We start from the raw sequence: 23,623 nt of genomic DNA, 5'->3' as shown, positions 1-23,623 counted from the left end.
CACAGAACTTGAAACAGGCTTCAGGCTGTGAGCTGTCAGCACAGAGCCCGATGTGGGGCTCAAACCCACGAACCGTGAGAACATGACCTGAGCTGAAGTTGGACGCTTAACTGACTGAGCAACCCAGGCACCCCTAGTATGTATGATTTCTGATTCCTTTGGAATGCTGACAAATACAGACATCTATAACTTGTTCATGTTAGCTCCTTGCTTTGGGAAAATATTGTGTCAAGTAAAATGCCAGGGATGGGTCCTGATTGGTTAAAACCAATGAGAACATTTAATTCCTCTTGGCTTGGTTGGAAGGACATTATTAGGCACATAACCTAAGATGATTCAATTGGAATAAATATTATAAACTTTGCCTGGAACTTTTGGACACAAGTACTTTCTTTCCCAATGGGTAAGCCAAGAAGTATGTAGCCTATTATTTGTTAGCTGTCCTACAACTATAGGGCAATCAGCCTTACAATGAAGCCAACATGTGGGCAGGATAATAGAAAGTAGAAGATTGAAACCAAATCCTTGACTGAAACTTTCAGTGAATCCGGAAATCTATTTTTTCAGACTTTCATGAGCTAATAAATCTTCCGTATTGTTTTTGCCAATTTCAGCTGACTTTTCTGTAGCTTGCATCATAATAAGTCTATGAGTCTAACCTAACACATGTTCCCACAGAAACTTGATTCTGATGACTTCTCACAAATTTTCCAGCTGCAAATAGGTATGGGTAGTGAAATAAACCAGGAAGAAGAAATTGACAAGTAAGGATCTCTTTTCCTTTCTGGGGGCTCCTTGAAGTATTTCCAAGTAACCAATAAAACTGTGTGTACCAGTGAGTTTATTCAGCCACTCTGGGACACTCTTTGTAGGAATCCAATTAAGAAGTTCTTCAATCCACATATCCTTTCCCAATTGCAAACTCATCTACAACCTGATGTCATTACTGGCACAATTATCTTGTAAACAAAAGCTCAGTTCAGAACAGTATTTAGGAAAATCATTACACACAAGTGAGGCGGAATGGTGGTGGCCAATGACATTAATTTTTAAAGTATCCAGAAACTGTTAAGGTCCTTTGAAAAAGATAGAAACAAGGACAGAGAAAAGGTAGAAGATATTAATATATGATGAAGAACAGACTCCAATATGCCTAGACTGTGACACAAACTCAAAGGAAATATGAAAAGAGCACAAAATATCAGAAGTGAATTTATTAGGAGAGTTCAGAGATCAGAAGCCATTTCAGACCAAAAAAGATATATCTAAATAAAGCAAAAGTACAGTAACAGAAGAAATGCTTTAGAGTAGTTACAAATTTGTGAACCAGTAAGAAAAGATAGAATTAAGAGCTGAAAAGAAAGAAAAACTTTGGTTTTTACCTCTTTCCATCATGAAACATAGAGATTATCCTGTGCTGGTGACCCATCGACGATCCAGCTGTTCTGGAGACTTGGGTAACCCATTTCCACTGGGTTTGATTATAACACATCAGGTATAATTGTTAAATTGATGATTTGTGGAAATCCATAAGGGATAGTAAGATTGGTACATTATCCATTTATCTACTCAACAAATACTTATTTAGTACCTTTTATATATCTGTTTTAAACGCTGAGAATATAAGAGTTAAGAAACACAAAACTATCTGCCCTCATGAAGCTTTCATCCTAAGGGTAGACAGAAAATAAACTAGATAAGTAAGTAAATACATATACAATGTTGGTGCCCAGTGCTGGAGAAAGAAAAATGGAGAAGAAGTCTAGAAATGTCATTGCAGAGAGGAGGGTATTTAAGAATTTAATATAGGGCATCCAAGAAAGGCTTAGAAGAAAGTGACATTTGGTAAAAGACCTAAAAAAAACTTAAGGGATAAGCCCTGTGAATAATTTTCAGAGTTGTATTTCTTGGCAGAAGGGATATTATATGGAAAGGTCCCAAAGCAGGTGCTGTCTGGTTCTTCAGGAGCACTGAGGAGCTCATGTGGCCTGCGGTACAGTGACTGAGCAAAGAGTGGTATTTGAGACTAGATAACTAATGGGGAAGTAGGAGCAAATCATGTAGCCCTCACAGATCATAAAATAACTTGAGTCTTCCCTCTAAGTTAAATGGAATACTATTGAAGGGTTTTGAGCAAAGGGTGACAGCACCTGATTTATGCTGTAATAAGATGCAATTGGCTGTCATATTAAGAATATACCGGTGGGTAGCTCAGTCAGTTAAGCATTGGACTGTTGATTATTGGCTCAGGTCATGAGCTCACAGTTTGTGAGATCGAGTCCCGAGACGGGCTCCACACTGACAGCGAGGAGCCTGCTTGGGATTCTATCCCTCCCTTTCTCTCTCTGTCCCTCCCCCACTCGTGCTTGCTCTCTCTCACTCTCACTCTCTCTCTCTTTCTCAAAAATAAATAAAAATAAACTTGAGAATGTGCTAAAAAAATAGTCAAGAGATGATTATTTATGGTGGCAGGTGTAGAGCTAATAAGTAATGGATTTTAGATATTTTTTTGGTAATCCAGGGAAAAATTTTAAGAATATTGCAGGGAGCCTGGGTGGCTCAGTCGGTTGAGCATCGACTTCTGCTCAGGTCATGATCTCACGGTTCATGGGTTTGAGCCCCGAGCGGGGCTCTGTGCTAACAGCTCGGAGCCTGGAGCCTGCTTTGGATTCTGTGTCTCCCTCTCTCTGTGTTCCTCCCCTGCTCTCACTCTGTCTCTCTCTCTCAAAAATAAATAAAAATTTAAAAAATTAAAAAAAAAGAATATTGCATAGAACTCTCATATAATTGTTTGCATTTTGTCCCATTTACTTTCTCCAAATCTATCTTTCATCACATTATTTCTTTTTTTTTTAATGTTTATTTTTGAGAGAGAGAGAGAGAGAGAGAGAGAAAGAGAGAGAGAGAGAGGGAGTGCAAGCAGGGGAATGGCAGAGAAAGGAGACAAGGAATCTGAAGCAGACTCCAGGCTCTGAGCTGTCAGCATGGGGCCTGATGAGGGGCTCGAACTCATGAACTGGGAGATGATGACCTGAGCTGAAGTTGGACACTTAACTGACTGAACCACCCAGGTGTCCCTCGTCACATTTTTTTTCTGGATCACTTGACAGTATGTTGGGTACACCATGTCCTACTACTAGTAAGTATTGCAGAGGTTGGTTCTGAAGAACCATGGATAGTTCTATAGATATATATGTTTAGGATGGAATCAAAACGATTTGCTGATTGACCAAAGGTGAGAAATGGAAAAAAGAATTGTTAAGTGTGACACCAAAGCTTTAGCTTGAGCCACTGAGAGGATGGAATTATCACTGACTAATGTGAGGAAGGAAGAATCAAGAGCAAGTCTGGAAAAGAAGAGATTACAAATTGTGGGCATATTTTATTTGGGATACCTTTTAAACTTCCCAGTGGAGATCCCGGGTAGATGATTGGATATTCAAGTCTGGAGTTCAGGAATGAGGTCCGGGCTAGAGACCTAAATTTAGGAACTCATAGTAGCTACGTGATACTTAACAGTATGAAATTGCTTAAGACCCCCTAGGAGCTGGGGTAGCTGGAAGACAGAAAAGTTCCAAAGATGGAGCTCTTGGTCCTTCAAAGTCCAGAGGTGGGGGTGGGGGGAATGACAAGGAAGTAGCAAAGGATCCCAAGAAGGAGTAGCCAGAAGAAGCAATAAGATGAAGGCAATGTGTGGTGGGTTTAGAAGGTAAGTGAGGAAAACATTTTAAGGAGTAGAGAGGAGACAACTCTTGTCAAATGGTTCTGATAGGCCAAGATAGGAACAGACCATTTAATTTAGCAAAGAAGAACTAGATAAGTGGGTGCTGTGAGTTCAAGAACAAGGGGACAAGAGAAATGCCAGCAGAATATAGACAACTCTTTCAGAGTTGACTTAAAATAGGGGTGGTATTTAGAGTTCAGGCCATGATCAAGGTGTTGTTGTTGTTGTTGTTGTTGTTGTTGTTTTGTAATATGAGATAAGTAGCAGCATATTTACATGTTTATGGTAATCAACTAAGAAGATAAAATAAATTAATGGTTCTGAGAAGAGAAAATATCAAGAGAGGAGTTCATTAGTAGCAATAAAAGACAAGTTTGCATATTATACGCAGCACTGATGCAGATAGTGCAGACCGTGGTGGGAGCCTCTCAAAATTCTCTCTTGATTACTTAAAATGTTCAAGGGAAAGAGGAAGAAAAGTTAGCAGTTGAAAATTTAGATGCGGGGAAAGATGTTGGAAGTTTGAGGAAACAGGAAAAAGTATGAAATTTGCATAGGGAAGTGGAGAGGTGTACTGGTTAGAGAAACAGAGTATTCTGGGGCATTTGATTTAGTGATCGTGAATACAAAAGTCCAGTCAGGATGGTGGAGTTTTTCTCCAGCCACGTTCAGCAGTGTGAGTGTAGGCGCTGAGTAGGCAGAGTTGAATTTAACAAGGTATGTGGTTTAGCCAAGTGAGTAGAGCAAAGTGAGAGGAAAAGTAGTTGAGGATAAATGCAAGGAGGTGAATACAAGGATTAAACATGGAATTTAGACCAGTTTAAGAGCAATAAACATAAAAGGGACGATGGGCAATGAAAAACAATGGTGGGATCCACATATGGTTAATATCGTTTATGCACTGTATATACCTTAGAGTACCCCTTTCAGGTGTGTGCCATTAATATCTGGAATTGTATATTTATTCTAATAATTTTCTGAAGACGGCACTCAGATGTCTTGTTTTATGAAAGCATGGTTTATTATAGCAGTTTCCAAAAGATTCAAGTGAAATATCTTGAAGACTCACTAATTCTAAGACATCATAGGGGTTAGTAGTGGCCCTACCAGTGGATATGAGGTCCTGCTTGACTAAGGGATTACTGGAATTGGGGCACTGGAGGGTGTGGGCTGGAAACAAAAGAAGTGGTCAGAAAGTGGGGTGTTAACAGCTGAAATTATCATTACGGGATACTTGTCATTATTGATAATGACAAGGTCAAAATTATGATCCTGGGAGTGGATGGCTAATGTAAGGGAAGCACAACAGTGATCTAAGAAGAACAGCTTCTGAAGGAACCATTGGGAGAAAGTGACAAGAAAATCACATTTGGGAATTAATGTTCTTATCTTAAAATGTATCAGTAAGCTAAAGGTTTTATATTTTTTTAAAAAAATTGTCTTAAAATCCTAACTTTTAGAATTCTAGAACAATATTAAATATGAGTTAAAATAGATTCAATGTCTTAAGCTGCAATTTTTCTGAGTTTTGATCGAAATAAATGTTTGCATTCTCCTGTTTACCCCAAGTCTGTGGCTGTATTGAATACTGTTTTGTTGGCAAACAGCCTTCATTCACAATCTGTTCTATGTTCAGGGGCTGGGAGTTTGTGAATTACATTTCCCAGGATCCCTTTCCTTGGGGAGGATGGATGAAATTTGCATTCTGCCAGTGATCTCACGTGAGATCTGAAAGCAAAGGGGACACACAACAATTCCCCCTCCAACCTGGACGGCAATTAGTTCCACAGCGGCTGGTGGAATGCCAAGCTCCACCACCAGGAGGAGCCTCAGAGCAGGGGCATTGTGATACTGCTGGCCATTTGCGGCAGTATCTTGACCTCTAGGTGGCAGCAGCAAGTTGCTGAGTTCTGGGCTGCCCCTGCAGGGGTGTCATCTGACATTAGTCATGCTAATGGTGACTTCTCAAGCTTTACCAACAACTTCTGAGCCCCTAAATCCCTGTGTCAAATCCTCACGTTTTGATTTTTCTTTAACGAATCCTGATCGGCACAATATTTCACACCAAGACTGTTCCAGACCTACAAAGATGGGAATCTCGTGTTGGTTAGTTGATCTGGTTGGGTCTGCATACAGTGATGATCTCTTTCCAATGTAAAATAGAATTCTAAGGAGACAGGGCATGCAGTGGCTAACTTACTTAAAGTATCACGTATTGATGCCTCAAGTTAAGGGCCTATTGAAGTCAAGAATTCAGGAACCCAAGTTGGCTACTGCTGTGCAATAGAAAAGAGAATAGAGGACTATGGAGTATGTCAGCTACTTTTGATTACAATCGAGACCATAGAGAAAGAAAATGGCAAGCCCAAGAACTTCACAACCTTGGATCAAGGCATGGCTAGAGACCCATAAGGCTTCTAAAGGACCCTTATTCTTGTACCCACATTGTTGGTACAACCAAAAATCAGACCTAAGGTCTGTTGTTGCAGGCTGCAACTTTATAATGCAAGATGAATTCAGAGCCTTGCTTGGTCTCTTACGTGACAACCAGGGCTTTTATTGTGAAAAGTGGGCTATGTGAATTGGGAAAGAACCATTTTGGAGGATTTGGGTGAACTTAGTACTTCAAACCCCAAATCCTTCTGAGGCTTCCTTGCCAGCTGAAGTGAGCCCTTCCTCCCTGGTCTGTCCTTCATCCCTTGTTAGAAAACTCCACAAGCAGAAATTACCTAGTAAGGGCCTGCCAATCTCTTAAGACCCAACCAGACCATTACTGACTGCCTCGAGACCTTGACTGTAACAAGTCCCTTGACTTTTGAAAAGTAAGAAAGCTGTTTGGTTTAGAGTTTTCTCGTTCGTACACAGAAGTGTGTTTTAAAGAGACTTCAGACTAAGGGAGGGAGGTGGAAGGGAAAATCCAGTTTTGAGTTGCATATGTTCTCATACCATAAAGATACACTTCTTGTAAGGCCCTCTGCTGATCCTTTTGACAAATAAACGACATGTTTTAATTATGGCAAGTATTAGCACACTTACATAAAAGAGAAATGATAGAAACGTAAATGATTATTTTCAGATTTCATATGGGTACCAGAACTCTAAATTTACAAATACACAGACACAGTGATGCAGCCACTGGGGTAAAGCTGAACTGAACCCAGTCTGTGAGTTTTTGCCATTCTCTGGCACATCCTACTAATGGAGAGAAGGGATATTGGGGGTCTAGCTGCCAAGCTGCATGAGAATGGGACTCCATGTAAACTGAAAGAGTATGAAAAGAAGACAGATGAGGAGGACAGGCCTTGACCTTGGTGGAAGAGGAAATTGGAGATTGCTACCCTGGCAACTGTTTCTTGGCCTGTGATGGTCCTGTGATTATATTTTTCTGCCCTTAGGAACTGGTATCCTAAAGCAATCAGCCTGTTGCAAAGTGAAGTAGACACTGTTTTCCCTTTATTTGACAACCTCAGAAGCATCTGGAATAGTAGTAATAACTATAATAATGATGGATTGTAATTATATTGCATATCCTGACCACATGCCAGGCACTGAAGTGAGAAGTGCTTTCCAGGTATCAGCTCATTTAGTCCCTGCAATAGCCCTATGAATGAGATATACTGTTATAATCCCACTTGCGGGTTTGTAAAATCTGAACTTGAGAGAGGTTAAATTACTAGCTACACATCACATTGGTAGCTAATGATGGAGCTGGGATCCAAACCCAGGCCTTTCTTGCCCCCAAACCCAAGACTTTAACCCCTATACTATTCTGATTTCCTTTGGCCACACATGGCCTTACGTCCCATATATTTTAGCTATTAAACTCCCCTCAAACCCACCACCATTCTTCTAATAATGAATGCCATGATCTTCCTAAAGGGTCACTGTAGCAGCTTTCTAACTCATCTACCTGTACTCATTTTGGCTCCAATGCCCAACCCGTTTTCATATTACAGCCAATGGGAAAATTTCAAAACATGAATCTGATCATGTTGCACCACCCTACTGAAAATGCTTTAATGGCTCCACGTAAAGACTCATCAATGCAGGCTGCTCTTTCAGGGCTGCACGGTGTGTCCATTCCTTTGGAACCTCCTGGGGCCCATTGTTCCCGAAGCTCCTTCCCCTCCCTTGCTGTCTCTTCTGCAGCTACACTGGTCTTCCTCAGTTCTCCAAATGCACTGTGCCCTTTTCTTCCATGGAGCCTTTCCAAGAGCTCTTTCCTTTGGCATGCGTTTGCACACCCCACCCCACCCCTTTTTCGCCTAGTTAATACCCCTTCTTCTGCCCATCACTTCCTACCAGTCTTTCCGATCATTAAACTAAGTTAATTTAATCCCTTAATTAAACTAATCTCCGAAGGCTCTCGTAACACTTGCCTTTTCTTCAAGGTTGGGGTTTTATAGTTATTCGCGTGGTTCTTTGATGCATGTCTATATTCCTGATCATGTTGCCTCCATGAAGGCAGGAACCAGGAAGTAGCCACAGTACTTAGGACAACATTTGGCATTTGATAGGCAGTTAAGCCAAAGTTGTTGAATAATGGGGCTACAGCAAACCTCTACAGGGGGATACGAGAAAGACGAGCCTTTCCAAAAGTCTATAATGTGCTTGGCCCTTGTGTGGAGGATGAAGATCAGCTGAGAGTGGAAGGTCAGCTCATCAGGCAACCAGTGCCGGCCAGATGGCCCCAGATTCTCACCGCCTGAGCCTAGGAAGAGAGTAGCTAGCTCTCATCAAGGAGTTTCAGTTGGTGGGAGCAATGTTTGTCTCACAACTTACTTCTCAAGTGGGTCAACCTAAAGAGGCAACTGCTTAATCCCTAAGAGACTCTTAAAAGAGAACAAACGGAGGGTTGCTGGAGGGGAGGTGGGTTGGGGGATGGGTCGAATGAGTGATGGACGTTAAGGAAGGCACTTGTTGAGATGAGCACCGGGCGTTATATGGAAGTGATACATCACTAATTTCTACTCCTTAAGTCTTTATTACACTATATGCTAACTAACTTGGATTTAAATACAATTAAAAATTAAAAAAAAGGAAGCAATTGCTTAACACACTGAGCAGTGAGCATGTAAAATACCTTCTTATCCTGTCTTCAACAGGCTTCAGGGTGAATTGATTCGATAAAGGTAGAGACTGAGAGGAGAACCGAGTCTGATCCTTTCCTCGTGAGTGGTAGGCCTGGAAGTTGGATCTAAGTCTGGTGACCACACAGGAAGAGGCTGTTATCTGGAATGACTGGGCTGTGATGGGTTATCTCCATGATGAGTTCTGGGACGATGGTCACCCTGAGGTAGAGGCAGGGTATACACTGAGAGTGATTCACCCAAACAGCACCCTCTCCAGACCCAACTTTCCTGGTGTAAGGAATTCCACCATTAGAAATTCTCTGGTCTCTAAAAAAATGTAAATACAAGGAAAAACAGCACATCAGATCAGATTCCTTTCAGATATTGTGGTTTTGATGGGGTCTGGAAGAAGAAGGAATTTCAAGAAAATACACAGCTAAATCGTGGAGTGTTGGTGGCAAGTGAGCAAAAGGCAGGAAGCAACGAGAAACTTCATCAACTTAGGACAGTCCCTGCATTTAGCAAATTTAGAGAATAGGAAACTGTTTTGTTTGGATTAAAAATCTGAGGGATAATTATTACTATTAAAATTTTTTTAATGTTTATTTATTTTCGAGAGAAAGAGAGAGAGAGAGCGCGCGCGCGCGTGAGCGAGCACGAGTGGGGGAGGGGCAGAGAGGGAGGGAGACACAGAATCTGAAGCAGGCTCCAGGCCCTGGGCTGTCGGCACAGAGCCCACATGGGGCTAAAACCCACAAACCTTGAGATCATGACCCGAGCCAAAGTGGAACACTTAACCAACTGAGCCACCCAGGCACCCCCCGAGGGATAATTGTTATTTTTAAGATTCTTGCAACATAGTTTTCATTATTTGAGTTGCCATAATCCTGTTGGACTTGGGTTTTGTTGTCGGTGGAGGGAGACTGTGTTTGACTTTGCTTGGAGACCATAAAACCACAACAAAATAGATTCTCCTGGATGCTACCTAGGCAACACCAGGACCTCCTCTACACCGGGAGAGGGACTTGTGATGAAAGACACAGGGCTCCACAACGAACGGCATGGATACAGTGCGTCTGAAGAAACTGAAGGTGGTTCTTCAGAATCATCTTAATGAGTAACCAAGAATATAAGAATTTAAGGTGTCAAGTGCCTTCTCAGGAAATCCAAGCTTTATAAACAACAGCAAAAGCCTCTAGTCTGACCAGTCTCCCTAAAATTATTTGCTACTGTTCTGACAGCCAGAAAAGTCAGCTGTTATGATCTTTGTGAAAGTTGATTTAAAAGGAGCCTGCTAAATGTCCTCGTTGAACTGCATCACTTCCTTCCTGGGACCATCAGGGAACCTCCCCAGCCTTTCAAGACAGGTTCTGCTTAGAAAGGTCAACCGGGCAGTGGGAACCCCAGGCAAAAGTTAGCGGCTAGGGCAGCGCATCTCCTTCTCGGAGCTCTCGGCCATTCCTTCTCCTCCTCTCCCCCCCGGGAGGTGGACCCCGTGGAAAGATTCGCCGAGAGGGTGGGTCACAGCTCGGGTTTGCAGCTGCGGAGAAGCGCCGGAGGCCGTGCATCTCCGGGAGGTAGGGGAAGCCTGCGAGAGAGCCTCCAGGCCCCCGCCCCCGGCTCTTCCAGCCACCGGCTCTTCCAGGGGCGCGGGGCGCGGGGCCGGGGAGGGGTGTGGCGGCGCCAGGGTAGCCAAGGCAACCTGCCAGGGGCGCTGAACCCCCTCCCCCCCAACCCCCCCCCGCCCCCGGGCCGACCTTCCCCTCCGAAAGGAGCACTCGTGCGGGGGGCGGGAAGGGGGGGGAGAGTGGGGGGAGGCCTAAAACCCCAGGGTGCATCCGAGGGGAGGACCCGACTGCAGAGGGAGGGCAGAGTCGCCGAGCAGCTGGGCGCAGGAGTGAGCGCGCGTGCGAGCGGCCCGGGTGGGGGGGAGCGCGGCTGCGGATCTGCCGCGGGCGGGAGCCGGCCGGCGTGTTGTGCACTCTGTAACCCGGGCGGCCCGGCTCCCTGCAGCCCCGCCGCGGCGCCCGGGCTCCCGGGGCCCGCCGCTGGCCGCGCGCTCGCCTCGCTGCCGGGAACCTGGACGAGCCCGGGAGAGCGAAGGTAAAAGGAAAGAGGAGGAGAGATGGAGGGCAGGGGAGAGGGAGAGGGGAGAGAAAGCGAGCGGGCGAGCGAGCGAGCGAGCGCGCTGATGTGGGTGCTCGCCGAACAAATTGCAGAGGCAATTGTGAGCAAGTTTGTACTTGCATGCCGGGGTTGTGCGTGCTTCACGGGAGGGAGAGGGCGGCGATGGTGGCGGCGGTGCTGGTGTGCGTACGTGTGTGACACTCAGGGATGAGGAGATAAGGAGGTGGAGAGCGTCCTCCCTGCTTCTCGTACGTAGATATCCCTATTAATATCCCCCGCTCGCGTTGTCATTTCCGCTTGTGGCACTTCTCTTGGGCTCCAGTGATGCAGAAGCAAAAGGCAGCCACCCTCTTGTTGTGCTGGTCGGTACTGTTGCTACTATCAGATGGGAGATGCAGGGCGTTGGGCAAATTCTAGGAGCCTCCCTTCCTCCACCCTCGACTATTTTAGGAAGGGCTGAGGGGGGCGGGGAAATAGCCCCGGCCGAGGGCTGGAAGACCTCGCAGAGGCCGGGCTTCAGACAGTCACCTTGCAATTGCTTCCAGGCAGAGCCTACGCTAGAGGGCAAGATAACTTTCATCTCCTCCCCGGAAAGACACATTTCAGAAATTTTGCATTGCTGCCCGAGGAGTTCGGTGAAATGGTGGTTCACAGGGCGGCAGGTGCATGGCGAAAGGGCAGGAAAGTAGTGCAGAGTAAAGCAGCTGTCGGCCGCCAAGCAAAGAAAGCCCGGTGGGAACCGCGGTGAGGTGTGCCGCCTGGGGTGCCAAGAGCTTGGAGGCTGCAAGTTCAGGCCCAGCCCAGGGAGAAACACCGGCTGTGAAACCGCTGTTAGCATCCTGGAATGTTCGTTCTCAGCTTTGCAGCTTGGGGTGGGAAACCTGTCTGTATCTGAAATTCATCTGTGAACGTTAGGAAAGTTCTAAACGAATTATTTTTCTCTTTTTGAGTGTAGTTTTGTCTTCATCTGAGATCCGCTTTACGAAAGGAAGTATTTGTAGACAAAAGCCAGACTTATGCAAGAGACAAATGTAGTAATTTTCAGTTAAGCAACAGTTATTAATATGACCCACATCTGCATAAAATGCTGATTTAATTAGTCGTGAGGATTGTTTTTTAAGAGGCCTGCTGTTCCCCATGATGAAAAAGATTAATAGTATGGGTAAAAAGTTCCTAATATTGCCAGAACATTGTAATAAAACACATAGCTGTTTTTTTTTTTCTTGTGTTTTTGAGTCTGTTCCTTACTTGGTGGCAAATTGAGAACAAAATGTACCAGATCAATGCTAATTTAATATGTTTCATGCTGAAGATAAAGGCACATCTTCAGACTGACTCAGATAATAATATTGCTAGCCTTTGAAAATATTTGCTCAGCTATTACATTATAGACTCATTGTTATCTTTCTTGACTAATGATTTTTCACAAACTGGTTTGTTTCTGTTCTCACTGTCCCCACATACAAATTCTTGTCCCTGGATTCTTTCTTGCAAGGGAGCCGAGGTTGGGAAAAGGTAGTTTACCATTCAGGATTTTTCAGGACTTGCTTGTCTTAAATGTGGAGGGCACCTCACTGGGACCTGCTCTCTGAAAGTAGGCAGCACACATAGCTTCTTGGAAATGACAGGCGGTGTAAATTGAACAGGATGTAGGAAGCCCATGACTGGGCCAAGTTGCTGGCGTTTTCTCACCTCTAGATACTGCAGCCACACCCCGTGGCCTGACCTTGAGAATCACACAGGGCCCAAGACTCCCCTGTGAGGGAATCGTGTTTCTCCCCCTCTTCACTGTCTTAGGCGTCCTTCCTTGTGATGTAATCCAACCAGAACCAGTGTTTGGCAAGAAGTGCAACATATACTCTAGCAAAGTATGGGAGGAAGGTAGTAGATATCTTTGGGCCTGATTTATACTGCAACCTTCCCCCCAAAAGTTGAATCATGACACGTCATATTTGTCATACTGATCCGCTCTGTACTTAGTCTTTTGGTTACCTGTTTCCATGTTTGTTCTTCCAGAGAAAGGACCGATTCTTATTTGTTACCCTGTACATTTCATAGTAGTGAATAATTAACAGTACTATTCACTGATAGCCCATACACATACATTAGTAATATATCTGTATTAACTCCAGATGTCCCTTTTCTCCCTACTGCTTAGCCATCTTAGTGTTTATTAATTAGTACCATTGCTAAAGGATGAATAGAGAAAAACAATAATTAACTTTAAAATTAGACACTTACATGACTCACTCCAGCAAAGGACTTAGAAGGGGTGGATGTGTATTTATTAGCTTTTTTATTTTTGCTTAATAGTGAATTTTAGTAGGGGCTCTATTCTTATACATATTTAGATGTCTACTTCAGTAATATTTATATTTCATACGGCTGTGACCCTGTTTGTGTCTTATGGTCTCAGTGCATCTTTCTCAGTGAGAAATGAACCACATCATCTCTGGTGGTTGCAGGGTTTGGAATTTTCTGTTATCGTTTCCTAGTACCTAAAATTGTAGTTGCATTGCTTTAAGATGTGTTCTTAGGGCCTAGCAGTGTTCCTCCTAATGTTTTTCCTAACGCGTTTTTTTTTTAGGAGCACAAACAAAAAACTGCCTTAGCCGCGAGTTGTCCATTCTGCTTAGAGACTAGAGAAGTCCAGGTTTGATGATTCACTCCTGTGCTTTTTTCACGGGGGCTGGTGTTAGAAGAGTGTGGTTCAGATAGGAGAATCCCAAATAGCAGACGGTGTAAATTCCCACTGCATTCTGCACAATAATTGCAGCAGATGGTTATCGATTGGGTATTCAGTTTGCTCGAACAGTTCCCTGGATTTCTCCATGAGAGAACTCACCCTGCTTTGTTGTCATATTATCGATTTCATCTCCCCCTCTGATGCGGAAGCTCTACCAGGGGCTTATCTGTCTTGTTTACTGCTATTTACTCAGTACCATTGTCCTTTACAAATAGTTTCTCAATACCCTTTTGCTGTATGAAATGTACTGGGCTCTTACTTCTCTGCCTGGAGTGGTGGATGGCTTTAGCTACAGACGGATCTTCTCCTGGAAGGATTTGGAGACGGTGCCGGGACTGCTAATTCATACACAACCCATCAATGTCTACCTGATTCTCTCTTTCCATCCCAGTACTGGTCCCCCTCACTGCCCATGATATCCTGCACCTATTAAAAACTCTTAATTTCCCTGGGAATAGTGAGCTCGTTGGTGCTGCTGGAACTTCCTCTGCCCACAACCTCAACTGCCCACAATCGCTCAGTTCCAGGCGTGAATTTCAAGCTTTTGTGACCTCTGACCAGCTATTTTAGTGGTCACTTGTGCTGCCATTGGTTTTGGACCTGGGGAGCATGCTTGAGGGCACCTCTCCACTTCGCATATTGCAGGTAGAGAAACTGAGGCCAGGGGAAGGAAAATGGAAACCAGTTATTTGCTGGACCTCTGCTACATGCCAAACAGTCTGCTAAGCATATTACATATTTATCTTTTTAAATTTATGCAGGATAAAATTAAACCAATAATTTAGCATGAAATGACTTCATTTTACAGATGAAGCCACAAGTGCTCAGAAAAGTTTACTTTTCTTCAGGTCGCATGGATGGAGTTAAGACTCTGCCCCAGATCTTTCTTAGTCCATAGTGTGTGGATGTCGTGGTACCATACTCCCTGTGGTAGGTCGTTACTGGGGACTTCCAGCTCACACTCAGTCAGCTAGTTGGAACAAAGCTAAGCCTAGACTCATATCTTCTGACCCCCAGTTTCCTTTTATTTTCTTTTTATTTTATTTGTTTGATTAATTAGAAATTTCTTATATATTCCCCTGAAAGTATCAGTAAACAGCAAGACTATCAGAATTTCACAAAGGAGGAAATGCACATATGATGAAAACAAAATATTTTATCTTCTGTCTGAAAAAGGAAGGATATTGCATTTACTCCTTTTGCAGTGAGGAGGGAGGGGTTTTCTGTAAAACAAAAATGTCTGTTGAGGGCCTGGGATGTTCTCAGGGATCCATTTGGCATCGATGGTGAGATGTCAAAGTGAGAACAGTTATAGACTCTACCCTTGCAGAATGTTCACAGTCTACTTAGAGTGTGAGACTAACAGTGGTGGTGAATATAAGACAAATTATACTTATAATAACATGGGTTGTTAGTGCTCAGTGTGTACAGGAGCATTTAAGGATGGCTTCAAGCAGGGTGGGGGGCCTGGGCCAGGTATTTAGTGATCCTTGGGATCTGCTCAGCTAACAGTGCCCCACACAAGGGCGAGGTTGTTACCGCAAGCATATGAGTGCATGAGGTGAAGATATTGGAAGTAAGATCTGCACAGCCCCTCTGGCTGCTGAGCTCAGTTGATGGTACCACGACCCATGCAGTCTCAAGGCAGAATCCTGAGAGTTATCCGAGACACTTTGACAACCCCGTTGCCCATTTCCTATCTCCCCTCCCTACACATTTGCCTCCTAGAGATTTTTCAGATCTTACCCTGTACTCACTGTCTTATTTTAGTCTGTCATCATCTTGACTCCTGAGATACTTTCCTTAGGGATCTTTCTGAATCTTTCAGTCTTGTCTCCTTCAAATATACCCTTAAAAACTGTACCTAGAATAATCTCAATTATACTTGGGCACTTGTAGCTTAAAATCCAGTGGTTTCCTATTGCCTCCCACAGAGAATCAGGACGAAGCTTCTGAGCATAGCACACAGGGCCCTCAACCATCCGGTGCTACCTCCTTCTCCAGCCTCAGCTCCAGAATGTCACCTGGGAGAGTCCTTCGTGATCGAACTCTTGGTGCTTCCCACATAGAATCATCTGTTTCTTGTGTCCATGACTTTGCTCAAGTTATTCACTCCACCTGGCATGTGTCTTTCATATTTTTTTCCTGACTAGCTCATTTACCAAGATTCAGTTCAGGGGTGAGCTCCCTCCCAGGACACTTTTCCAGAACCTTCCGATTGGCTTAGCGCCCACCCTTTGTATTTTCCATCTCTGTATTTGGACTTGCCCGTGGTATTGTTATATTGTTTTTTTTTTTTTAATATGTTGTATCTCCCACTATGTTCTAAGCTCCTCAAAAAATAGAAACTATGTCATGTTCATCTTGGTACCCCCAGCCTTGACCTCTGAGACTCAGAATGGATTTGTTATACTATAGAAGTAAGACTGAATACGTAACCTGAATTTAGACATAAGTACAGAAATTCTGAGTTTAACATGGCCTTCAAAAGATAAATATATCATATATATATATATGTATATATATATCTCAAGTATTTGTATCAAGTACATATATATACATTTATATACATTTATATGTATATATATGTACATATATATTTATATGTATAAAAGAGAGGGAGAGGAGAGTTGGAGATTAATCTATTATATAACATAAATGTGAACGAGAAGAGGGTAGAAACATGGTGATCTGTAATGCAGTGACTTACAGAAATCCTTTTTAATTCCATAATTCTTGATTGATGGTGGGAGTCATGACTTTTATGAACTCCAGTGCTGATCAGAAGCTGCCTTGGGATAACTGAATTAACATGAATTTCTTCCTTCATCTCTACTTAGTATATATGTAGTTTTCTAGCCAGCTAGAGAAAGTTATATTCTTACATTTGGGGAAGTTCACTTTCTAACAGTTTAAAGGACCCATTTGTAATATCCTCAAGGCACTTCCCACTGCTTACTAGTCTTCAAACTATGGTAGCTTTTGCCTGTGGGCAAGTGGAATATTTTCCCCCAGGAGACGAGGGCTGCTAATAGGCACATAATTCCAGCAAGGCTAAAGGCCTTGATGCATGCCAGGCCAGCCATAAACAATTATTTCTCCTCTGAGGATCCCTTGGAAAGCCACCCGTTGAAAGGTACCTCTCTAGCCCAGAAGCTGCCAAGTTTTGGGTCCTCCTTCTACTAAATACCCTTTCAAGTAGCCAAGAGAAGTCTGCCTGTGTCTTCTTACCAGTTAAGGCTACTTCACTGCACCATCTCACCCTAACTTGTTAAGTGACCAAGTACATTCTTCTCGCTCCATTATACCTTTCGGATGCTTTTTCCATAGGGCAGCAGCAATATGCAATGTTTTGCATCCTTTTTGAGATAGTGTTCTGAAACAGGTGTTATCAGCTTTGCATTCATGCATTCTAACCAGATACCCATGCATGCTAATATTAATAATGCCATCTTAAAATTAGTCGTAATTTATAATATACTCTATCACACAGCCCCTGTCTCATAAATCATACTGTTTGAATGACCACACATTCAGGTTATAATACAGTTGTTGATAGCACTCATCGATTCCTCTTGGTTTCTTTCTTTTTCCTTCTGGCAGGTGGCCCGTCCCACATGGATGTGCTTTCCCTACAGGTGTGTCTATACCATCCTTCCCTGCCCCCGGCCCGCTCTTTTTCTTCACCTTCCTCTTCATAATGCACAGGTGTGCATTAATGCCTTGGTGTGCGGCCCCTTGGTTAAGTGTCTGTCTCTGGGTGCATGTTCAACCTCTGCTCCTTTCTTCATTATTTATCCTACTTCTGGCGAAACCTTCTCTTCACCTAACCTTAGGGTTAGGAAATCCTTCTTCAAACTAAATGTCTCAATGTCAGGATTTCAACTACTCTCTTAACCTTTCTGTCTCCTTGCCCAGTCCAGGATGATGAATTAAACTTGACCAAAGCTGAGAATTCAGGATGGGGTTAGAAAGAAAATGGCCTTTCTGCTCAAGCCACCCCTAACCCTAGCCTTACAACCTGTTTTGGAGTCTTTCTGTATGGGAAAGAAAGAAGCTAAATCAAATCTGTGTTGACGTCTGAAAACAGAATATTTGAAACTCACATTTTTAGAATGAAATACTTTTCCATTTATACTGTTTTAACTTATCAAATAGTTATTAGAAGCTAAGATTTTTTTTAAGTTTTTATTTTTATATTTTGATCCCAGTGTAGTTAACATACCGTGTTGTATGGGTTTCAGGTATAAAATACAGTTATTGAATAATTCTGTACATTACTTAGTGCCCATCTAGGAGCTAAGATTTAATCTCATTCCTGGAAATTGTACAAATGAAACAGCAAAATATATGCACAAAGCAGGCTGAAATAGCATATATAAGAGAACTTGAGAGTATTAAGAAAGACTTCATAGTACATTCACTTTCATAGATCAATGGAGAAAGATAGTTTAAAGAGAAAACATGGAATACGTGAACATTTCCTTTTTAGCAACCAACTTTATTATGTGTATCTCATGTACGTATTTATTTTGTCAAATATAAGAATTCCTAGCATTTGCATAGTGCTTTGTAAATATTTTACCTGGCAATGAATGATCTATTCGAATTGAATACAAATGGTTTTCTTTTTAGCACTAGGATGACGTATGTAGTTTTTTTTTTTTTTAATATTGTACCTTTTCTATTTGTTTTTCAGATTCCTGAGTTCATTTAAGAGAACAGTCTTAAAATAAAAGAAAGAAAAGAAGTGGTTCAGTCTTGGAAGTGGCATCTCCTTGCCAGCTGCTGCAAGCGCTGGGGATTCGTTTACGACCGAACAGATCCAGAAAGCTCCGGTATGTTTTCGTGAGTGATATGGTGCTACATCGCCCTGGGACAAGAGTGTCTGCTGTTGGTTTCCTGCTGGGGGAGACAGCATGGCTGCCTCCAGGACCTCACGGTCTCCCCGGGACATCGCCAATGTGATGCAAAGGTTGCAAGGTAAGGGTCAGAAATGTCAGGGTTTGTTCTGTATTTTTTAAGTACACTTTAAATACCAACTTAACTCAGGATCTTTTCAATTTGCTTGCACTTTTATTCAATTTTATGAAACTACAGCAAGGGATCACAAAATGACGTCTCTCATGCTCGCGTTTTCAGACTAGTCATGCTGTTTGAAGATGCTATCTTTTTCACGTAGAAAAGAGACAAAGACCAACCTCTTTGTTTGGTTTTATGTCTGCATTAGTGTGATCTTTAGTGGTTATTCAGTGTCTAGCTGGGAATTCAGTTATCGCCAAACTGCCCTTCAGTCACCAATGACAATACAGTGCCGTGACAGTGCACAAGGGTATCATGACGACGGTGACAAAAAATTGTACGCTGTGGTCAGATAAGTCAACTAATAGTTTAAATATCCCAACTAGGAAGCCCTCAGAGATCTAGAAAGTCTTTTAGCAAAATGAGGGGCAAAGAGGTGCAGAGGGTTTAAGACGTGACGGGATTAATGGCGAGTGGCAGTGTGTGGACTAGAACCACCTTCCTCCCCACTGTTCTTTCTCTAATAGCCAACTTTTCTAGAAGACGATTCGCAGTGAAATGTTATAGCAGCTTATGGATTAATTTGTAATTGTGAATTACACATGCATTGAAACATGTATATTCTTTAAAGCATAAAAATAATCATCTTAGAAGACTATGAAAATATTGCTTCCTTGTCACAGTCCTAATGCTACCTCTCCCCAACTTGAAACGGATATAAAAATATTCAAATTTTATAGGGTTTTTTTTCCTGGTATTTGTCAGGAGCACCTAAAGTAATGTTACAGGTTGGCTTTTTGCTCTTCGAGTATCTCCAGCAAGCAAGCGATTGCTGTGGTTTTCCACCGCGACCATCATAATAATCTCTTACAATCCCACCTTCCTCACTTATAGTGTATTTGATGTGCATAGCAGTCATTTCCAGGTAAGCCCTCTTGACTTTCAAATACAGGTGAAACTCTGGACATTCGTGGCCCAGGGCGTGCTCTCAGCTACAGAAAGGCACGAGCTTAGTGGAGCTGTGCGTTTCTCCATGTCAGACCGGAGGCCACCACTGTCCCTGACACCCCTGCAATCACAAGGCTCCCATGCGTGTTGATTGTCCTGGGCTGGTTTTTGATGCTTCAGTGCCAGTGGCACTTATTTCAAGCTTATTGCTGGAAGATCTCATCGTCACACCAGAAAGAGCTTGGTTAAATAAAAGAACAGATCCTTGCTGAATATGTGGGCATAGACCTCCTCCATAGGCCAAAAACAAACAAACAAACAAACAAACCCTGATTATGTCTACACAATGCTAAGGATCTCCAGTTTAAATTGTACATCTTTTTTTGGGTAGATGGAATACTGAACTTAGAATTCCATTTTTCTGTCTGTGTCTGTCTTTGTTGTTTCCTGGGCACAAATTCCTGAGCCATGTTGTGCCTCAGTGACCTCATTTACAAAAAGATGGAAAGGAAACCAGAGGTCCCTTACAAAAGATAAGGAAGATAATTAGGTAATAAAGCAGATTTTCCTTTGAGTTTATTAAATACGAAAATTCCCTGGATCATATATATATATCTACATATGTATGTATGTGTATATATATATGTATATGTACATATATACACACATATATATATACATATATATGTACATATATATGTGTGTGTGTATATATATACACATATATGTATATACACACACACAATAAAGGGAAATTGTACAGGGTAATTTGATAAAGATTAAGAATCAGATTATGATTGTACAAAGTGTTTACTTTTTATTCTTATTTTGCTTTGAAATTTTTTTAGTAAGGTAGTGGTTAGGTTAAGAGGGGAGGGAAGAGTACTGTGCCTCAGTCTCTTATTATTTCTGTAGTGTATAGATATGTGGTTTTTCCTGAGAAGTGTGTGGAGTAGGGGAAGGACTGGAGCCCCTCACTCCCACCCCACTCCTGGCTTGTCCCAGTGGCTGTCCCATTTTAACATCTGTGCATTTTGAGCCCCCCCCCCCCCTGTAAAATGCGGACTGCTCACACTCTGGATTGTTTCAAGCTCAGCAAGATGATGACGAAAAGTGCTTTAAAAACTCTACTCTCATCTAATGAGCTGTTCAAATAGCCATGGAAGAAAATTGGATGAAGAGGCATAGGCTTGATAATTTGTTGCAAATTTTTCTAGCCATGCAGATTTGAGAAGGAATGTTAGTAGTTTTATATATCCTGTGCTGTATAAAACTAGTAATTTTATTACATAATAAAGTGACTATACTCACTGTATTAATTACTTTTTCCTTTCTAGTAAAAGGAAGAATTATAACATGTGATAAGGGTATCTGACAAACTCAGAACAATAAACCTTCTACCATTCGACAGTAGACAAAATTCCTGAGCACTAGATATTTATCATTAGTTTTTAGTATCAATTATATATATATACATATATATACATATAGTTTTTAGCATCAATTATATATATACATGTATACAGATATATATACATGTGTATACACATATATATCTACACATCAATTATATATACATATATGCATCAATTATATATATACACGTGTATATATATATGCGTATTATATATGTATATATATATAATTGATGCTAAAAACTAATGATAAATATCTAATGCTCAGGAATTTTGTCTACTGTATATATACATACATATATATACACACACACATACACACACACACACACACACACGTTATTAATGGCAGCAAAATGAAAGGTCTGTACTCCCACAAGGTGCAGTGGACCTAGCCTACAGCAGTGGAAACAGAATGTAACAGAAGGTGATATGGTGGATATATCTGTTAGCATATTGATCTGCTGGGTTACTTGTGCTGAATTAGCTGGCAAGGTTTGTGTCTCCACTGCATCTCAGTTCTCATTGTGCATCCTGCTGATGCTTTGAGCCCAAACAAGAGTCAACCTCCCCAGACAGAGGAGATCTATTTTCTGTCAAGGGTACTTAGTGTCTGTTCTTACCTGCTGGAACCTCCAAACCAGTGACCATGGTGCTAATTAACGGAGGGCTAGCATTATTGTCCAGATAATGAAGACAAATGAGAGAATATATTTGAGGAAAAATAAATCTGTTAACTTAAAATAGAACCAGAGTTGCTATTTTCAAAGTTCAAATCCATGAGGACATTTTTCTAGAATCCCCCTTTTTTTTTCTTAGATAATCCAAGGAACTGTGTTATTTTTCCCCCTCTTGAGTTTTATTGTCTTATTGGATCTGTGTATAACTAATAAAAATCATGTAGCTTTGCATAATGGCAACTTGGCTTTGCTCACTTGCTTATTTAGTTTATAACCATAATTGTTGACTGTTTTTCTGCTTTTAATTTTTATTTCTAGTGCTAGGAAATTGAAACACATACACAGATTGCTACATAATTTAGCTGCTACTGTAGTAGTTCAATATTTCACCTTTGCCAATATTTGTGCTTGTTTGAGCATAATGTTTTAGGCTGGGATCCTGAATTATGGATGAGCAGACAGACTGCAATGCAGACTTTCGTTTGCTCCTGAGAATAATGAAGGTTTCTGTAACTTCCATCAGTTTAAATATAACCTTAAAAGCAAATACAAGACAATAGTATGATACAAGAATATTAAAATTTTAAAAGCACATTGTTAATATATATCTTTTCGGCTCTTTAACGGCTAAGGGGTTCCATTTCACAGGTGGCTTATGGAGTCATTTCAGTTGTTAGTCACATCTAAAAAAAGATACATGTCTGAACTCTTAAGATTATAAATTTCTTTAAGACAATGACAATATCTTTGTAAATGTCATCATGCTGCTACATAACATTAGCTTAAAAAAGATTTGTTGAATGGCTTTTATCAAATACATTTTTTTTTCATTTGAAGATAGTCTATCAAAGTTTAAGGAGTTTTAAATGGACATATCAGTGTTTGTTACTGTAAGCCGGGGCGGCATCAGTGTAAACTTATAAAATGAGTGGTAAATGCCAGAGAAGATTCAAAATGTGCATGCGAAGGTGTTGTATGGAGATTACTTTGATAAAAAAGGAGGATTACTGATTGCAAGGTCAAGTTTTTATTTTTAAACCTGTGAATAAATTCAAGGCGAAAGAAATGAGAAAAGGGATAAATACGTATTCTTGGAGACGTACCTATGAAATTTGCTAACTGTTCAGTAAAACCTAATCATGCCTCCCTCTAAAATGGCTTTTATGGTTAAACTCTTTTTGGGTTAAATATGACATTCCCTGTAAATCTATTATACTGTAAAATAAAACCTCAGCTAACAAAAAAGTTAACTGAAAAGTAGAATCAGGGGCACCTGGGTGGCTCAGTCAGTTGGGCGTCTGACTTCAGCTCAGGTCATGATCTCACAGCTCATGAGTTCGAGCCCCACATTGGGCTCTGTGCTGACAGCTCAGAGCCTGGAGCCTGCTTCAGATTCTGTGTCTTCCTTGCTCTCTGCCCCTTCCGGACTTACACTCTTTCTCTCTCTGTCAAAAATAAATAATACATAAAATGAAATGAAATGAAATGAAATAATAAAATAAGATAGTAGAATCAACATTAATAAATAAATGGCATAATTTCCTTTAGTGTAACATTAAATAAACATCGGAGAAGGAAAGGTTTGTCATTTATGAGGATTCTCATTTTTTTACAGTGCCTTGAGAGATTAACTTCTAAATTTTATTACTCTGACTTAATGACTCTTCTTATATTGCCAAAAATCCATTTATTGTATTTAGGATGAAATTCTCTATTTGGTTTAATCTCTTTCTCCCTACAATGAATGTTGTGTGCTACTATCTCAAATTTAAATACTAAGCAAAATGCAGCACAAAACAGTGATCATTTATTTATGTTTTGGAACATCATGGTTAAATAAATCTTTAATGAATAAATGGATAAATCACAATCCCTAAATTAACGAATTG

At 41.5% G+C, this 23,623-nt stretch overlaps 1 protein-coding gene and 1 long non-coding RNA gene across 14 annotated transcripts in view; one reads left to right on the top strand and one right to left on the bottom strand.

Annotated features, from left to right (window-relative positions):
- Positions 1 to 1,406: 1,406 nt before the first annotated feature.
- LOC122238783 lies at positions 1,407 to 11,132 on the bottom strand. The gene is made up of 3 exons (XR_006217954.1): positions 11,040 to 11,132; positions 8,808 to 9,015; positions 1,407 to 1,471 (listed from the first exon to the last, which is right to left on the bottom strand). It is a non-coding gene; the product is annotated as an uncharacterized LOC122238783 (long non-coding RNA).
- The window catches only part of SYNE1 (spectrin repeat containing nuclear envelope protein 1), a 470,028-nt gene continuing 456,556 nt past the window's right edge, over positions 10,152 to 23,623 (top strand). For 9 of the 13 annotated variants that reach the window (XM_042987340.1, XM_042987338.1, XM_042987336.1 and 6 more), the window contains exons 1-2: positions 10,152 to 10,373; positions 18,369 to 18,652. In XM_042987340.1, the coding sequence (XP_042843274.1) occupies positions 18,589 to 18,652 (64 nt within the window). In that variant the 5' untranslated portion in view covers positions 10,152 to 10,373; positions 18,369 to 18,588. Of the gene's footprint in view, positions 10,374 to 10,652; positions 10,900 to 11,084; positions 11,172 to 11,214; positions 11,286 to 18,368; positions 18,653 to 23,623 lie in introns of those variants that run through there. The other 4 variants (XM_042987332.1, XM_042987333.1, XM_042987335.1 and 1 more) reach the window with 4 other exon arrangements.

The sequence above is a fragment of the Panthera tigris genome, chromosome B2 (genome assembly GCF_018350195.1).
Source record: "Panthera tigris isolate Pti1 chromosome B2, P.tigris_Pti1_mat1.1, whole genome shotgun sequence".
Lineage (NCBI taxonomy): Eukaryota > Metazoa > Chordata > Mammalia > Carnivora > Felidae > Panthera > Panthera tigris.
Note: the sequence above shows the minus strand (reverse complement) of the source record. Positions and strands in the feature narration are given on the sequence as shown.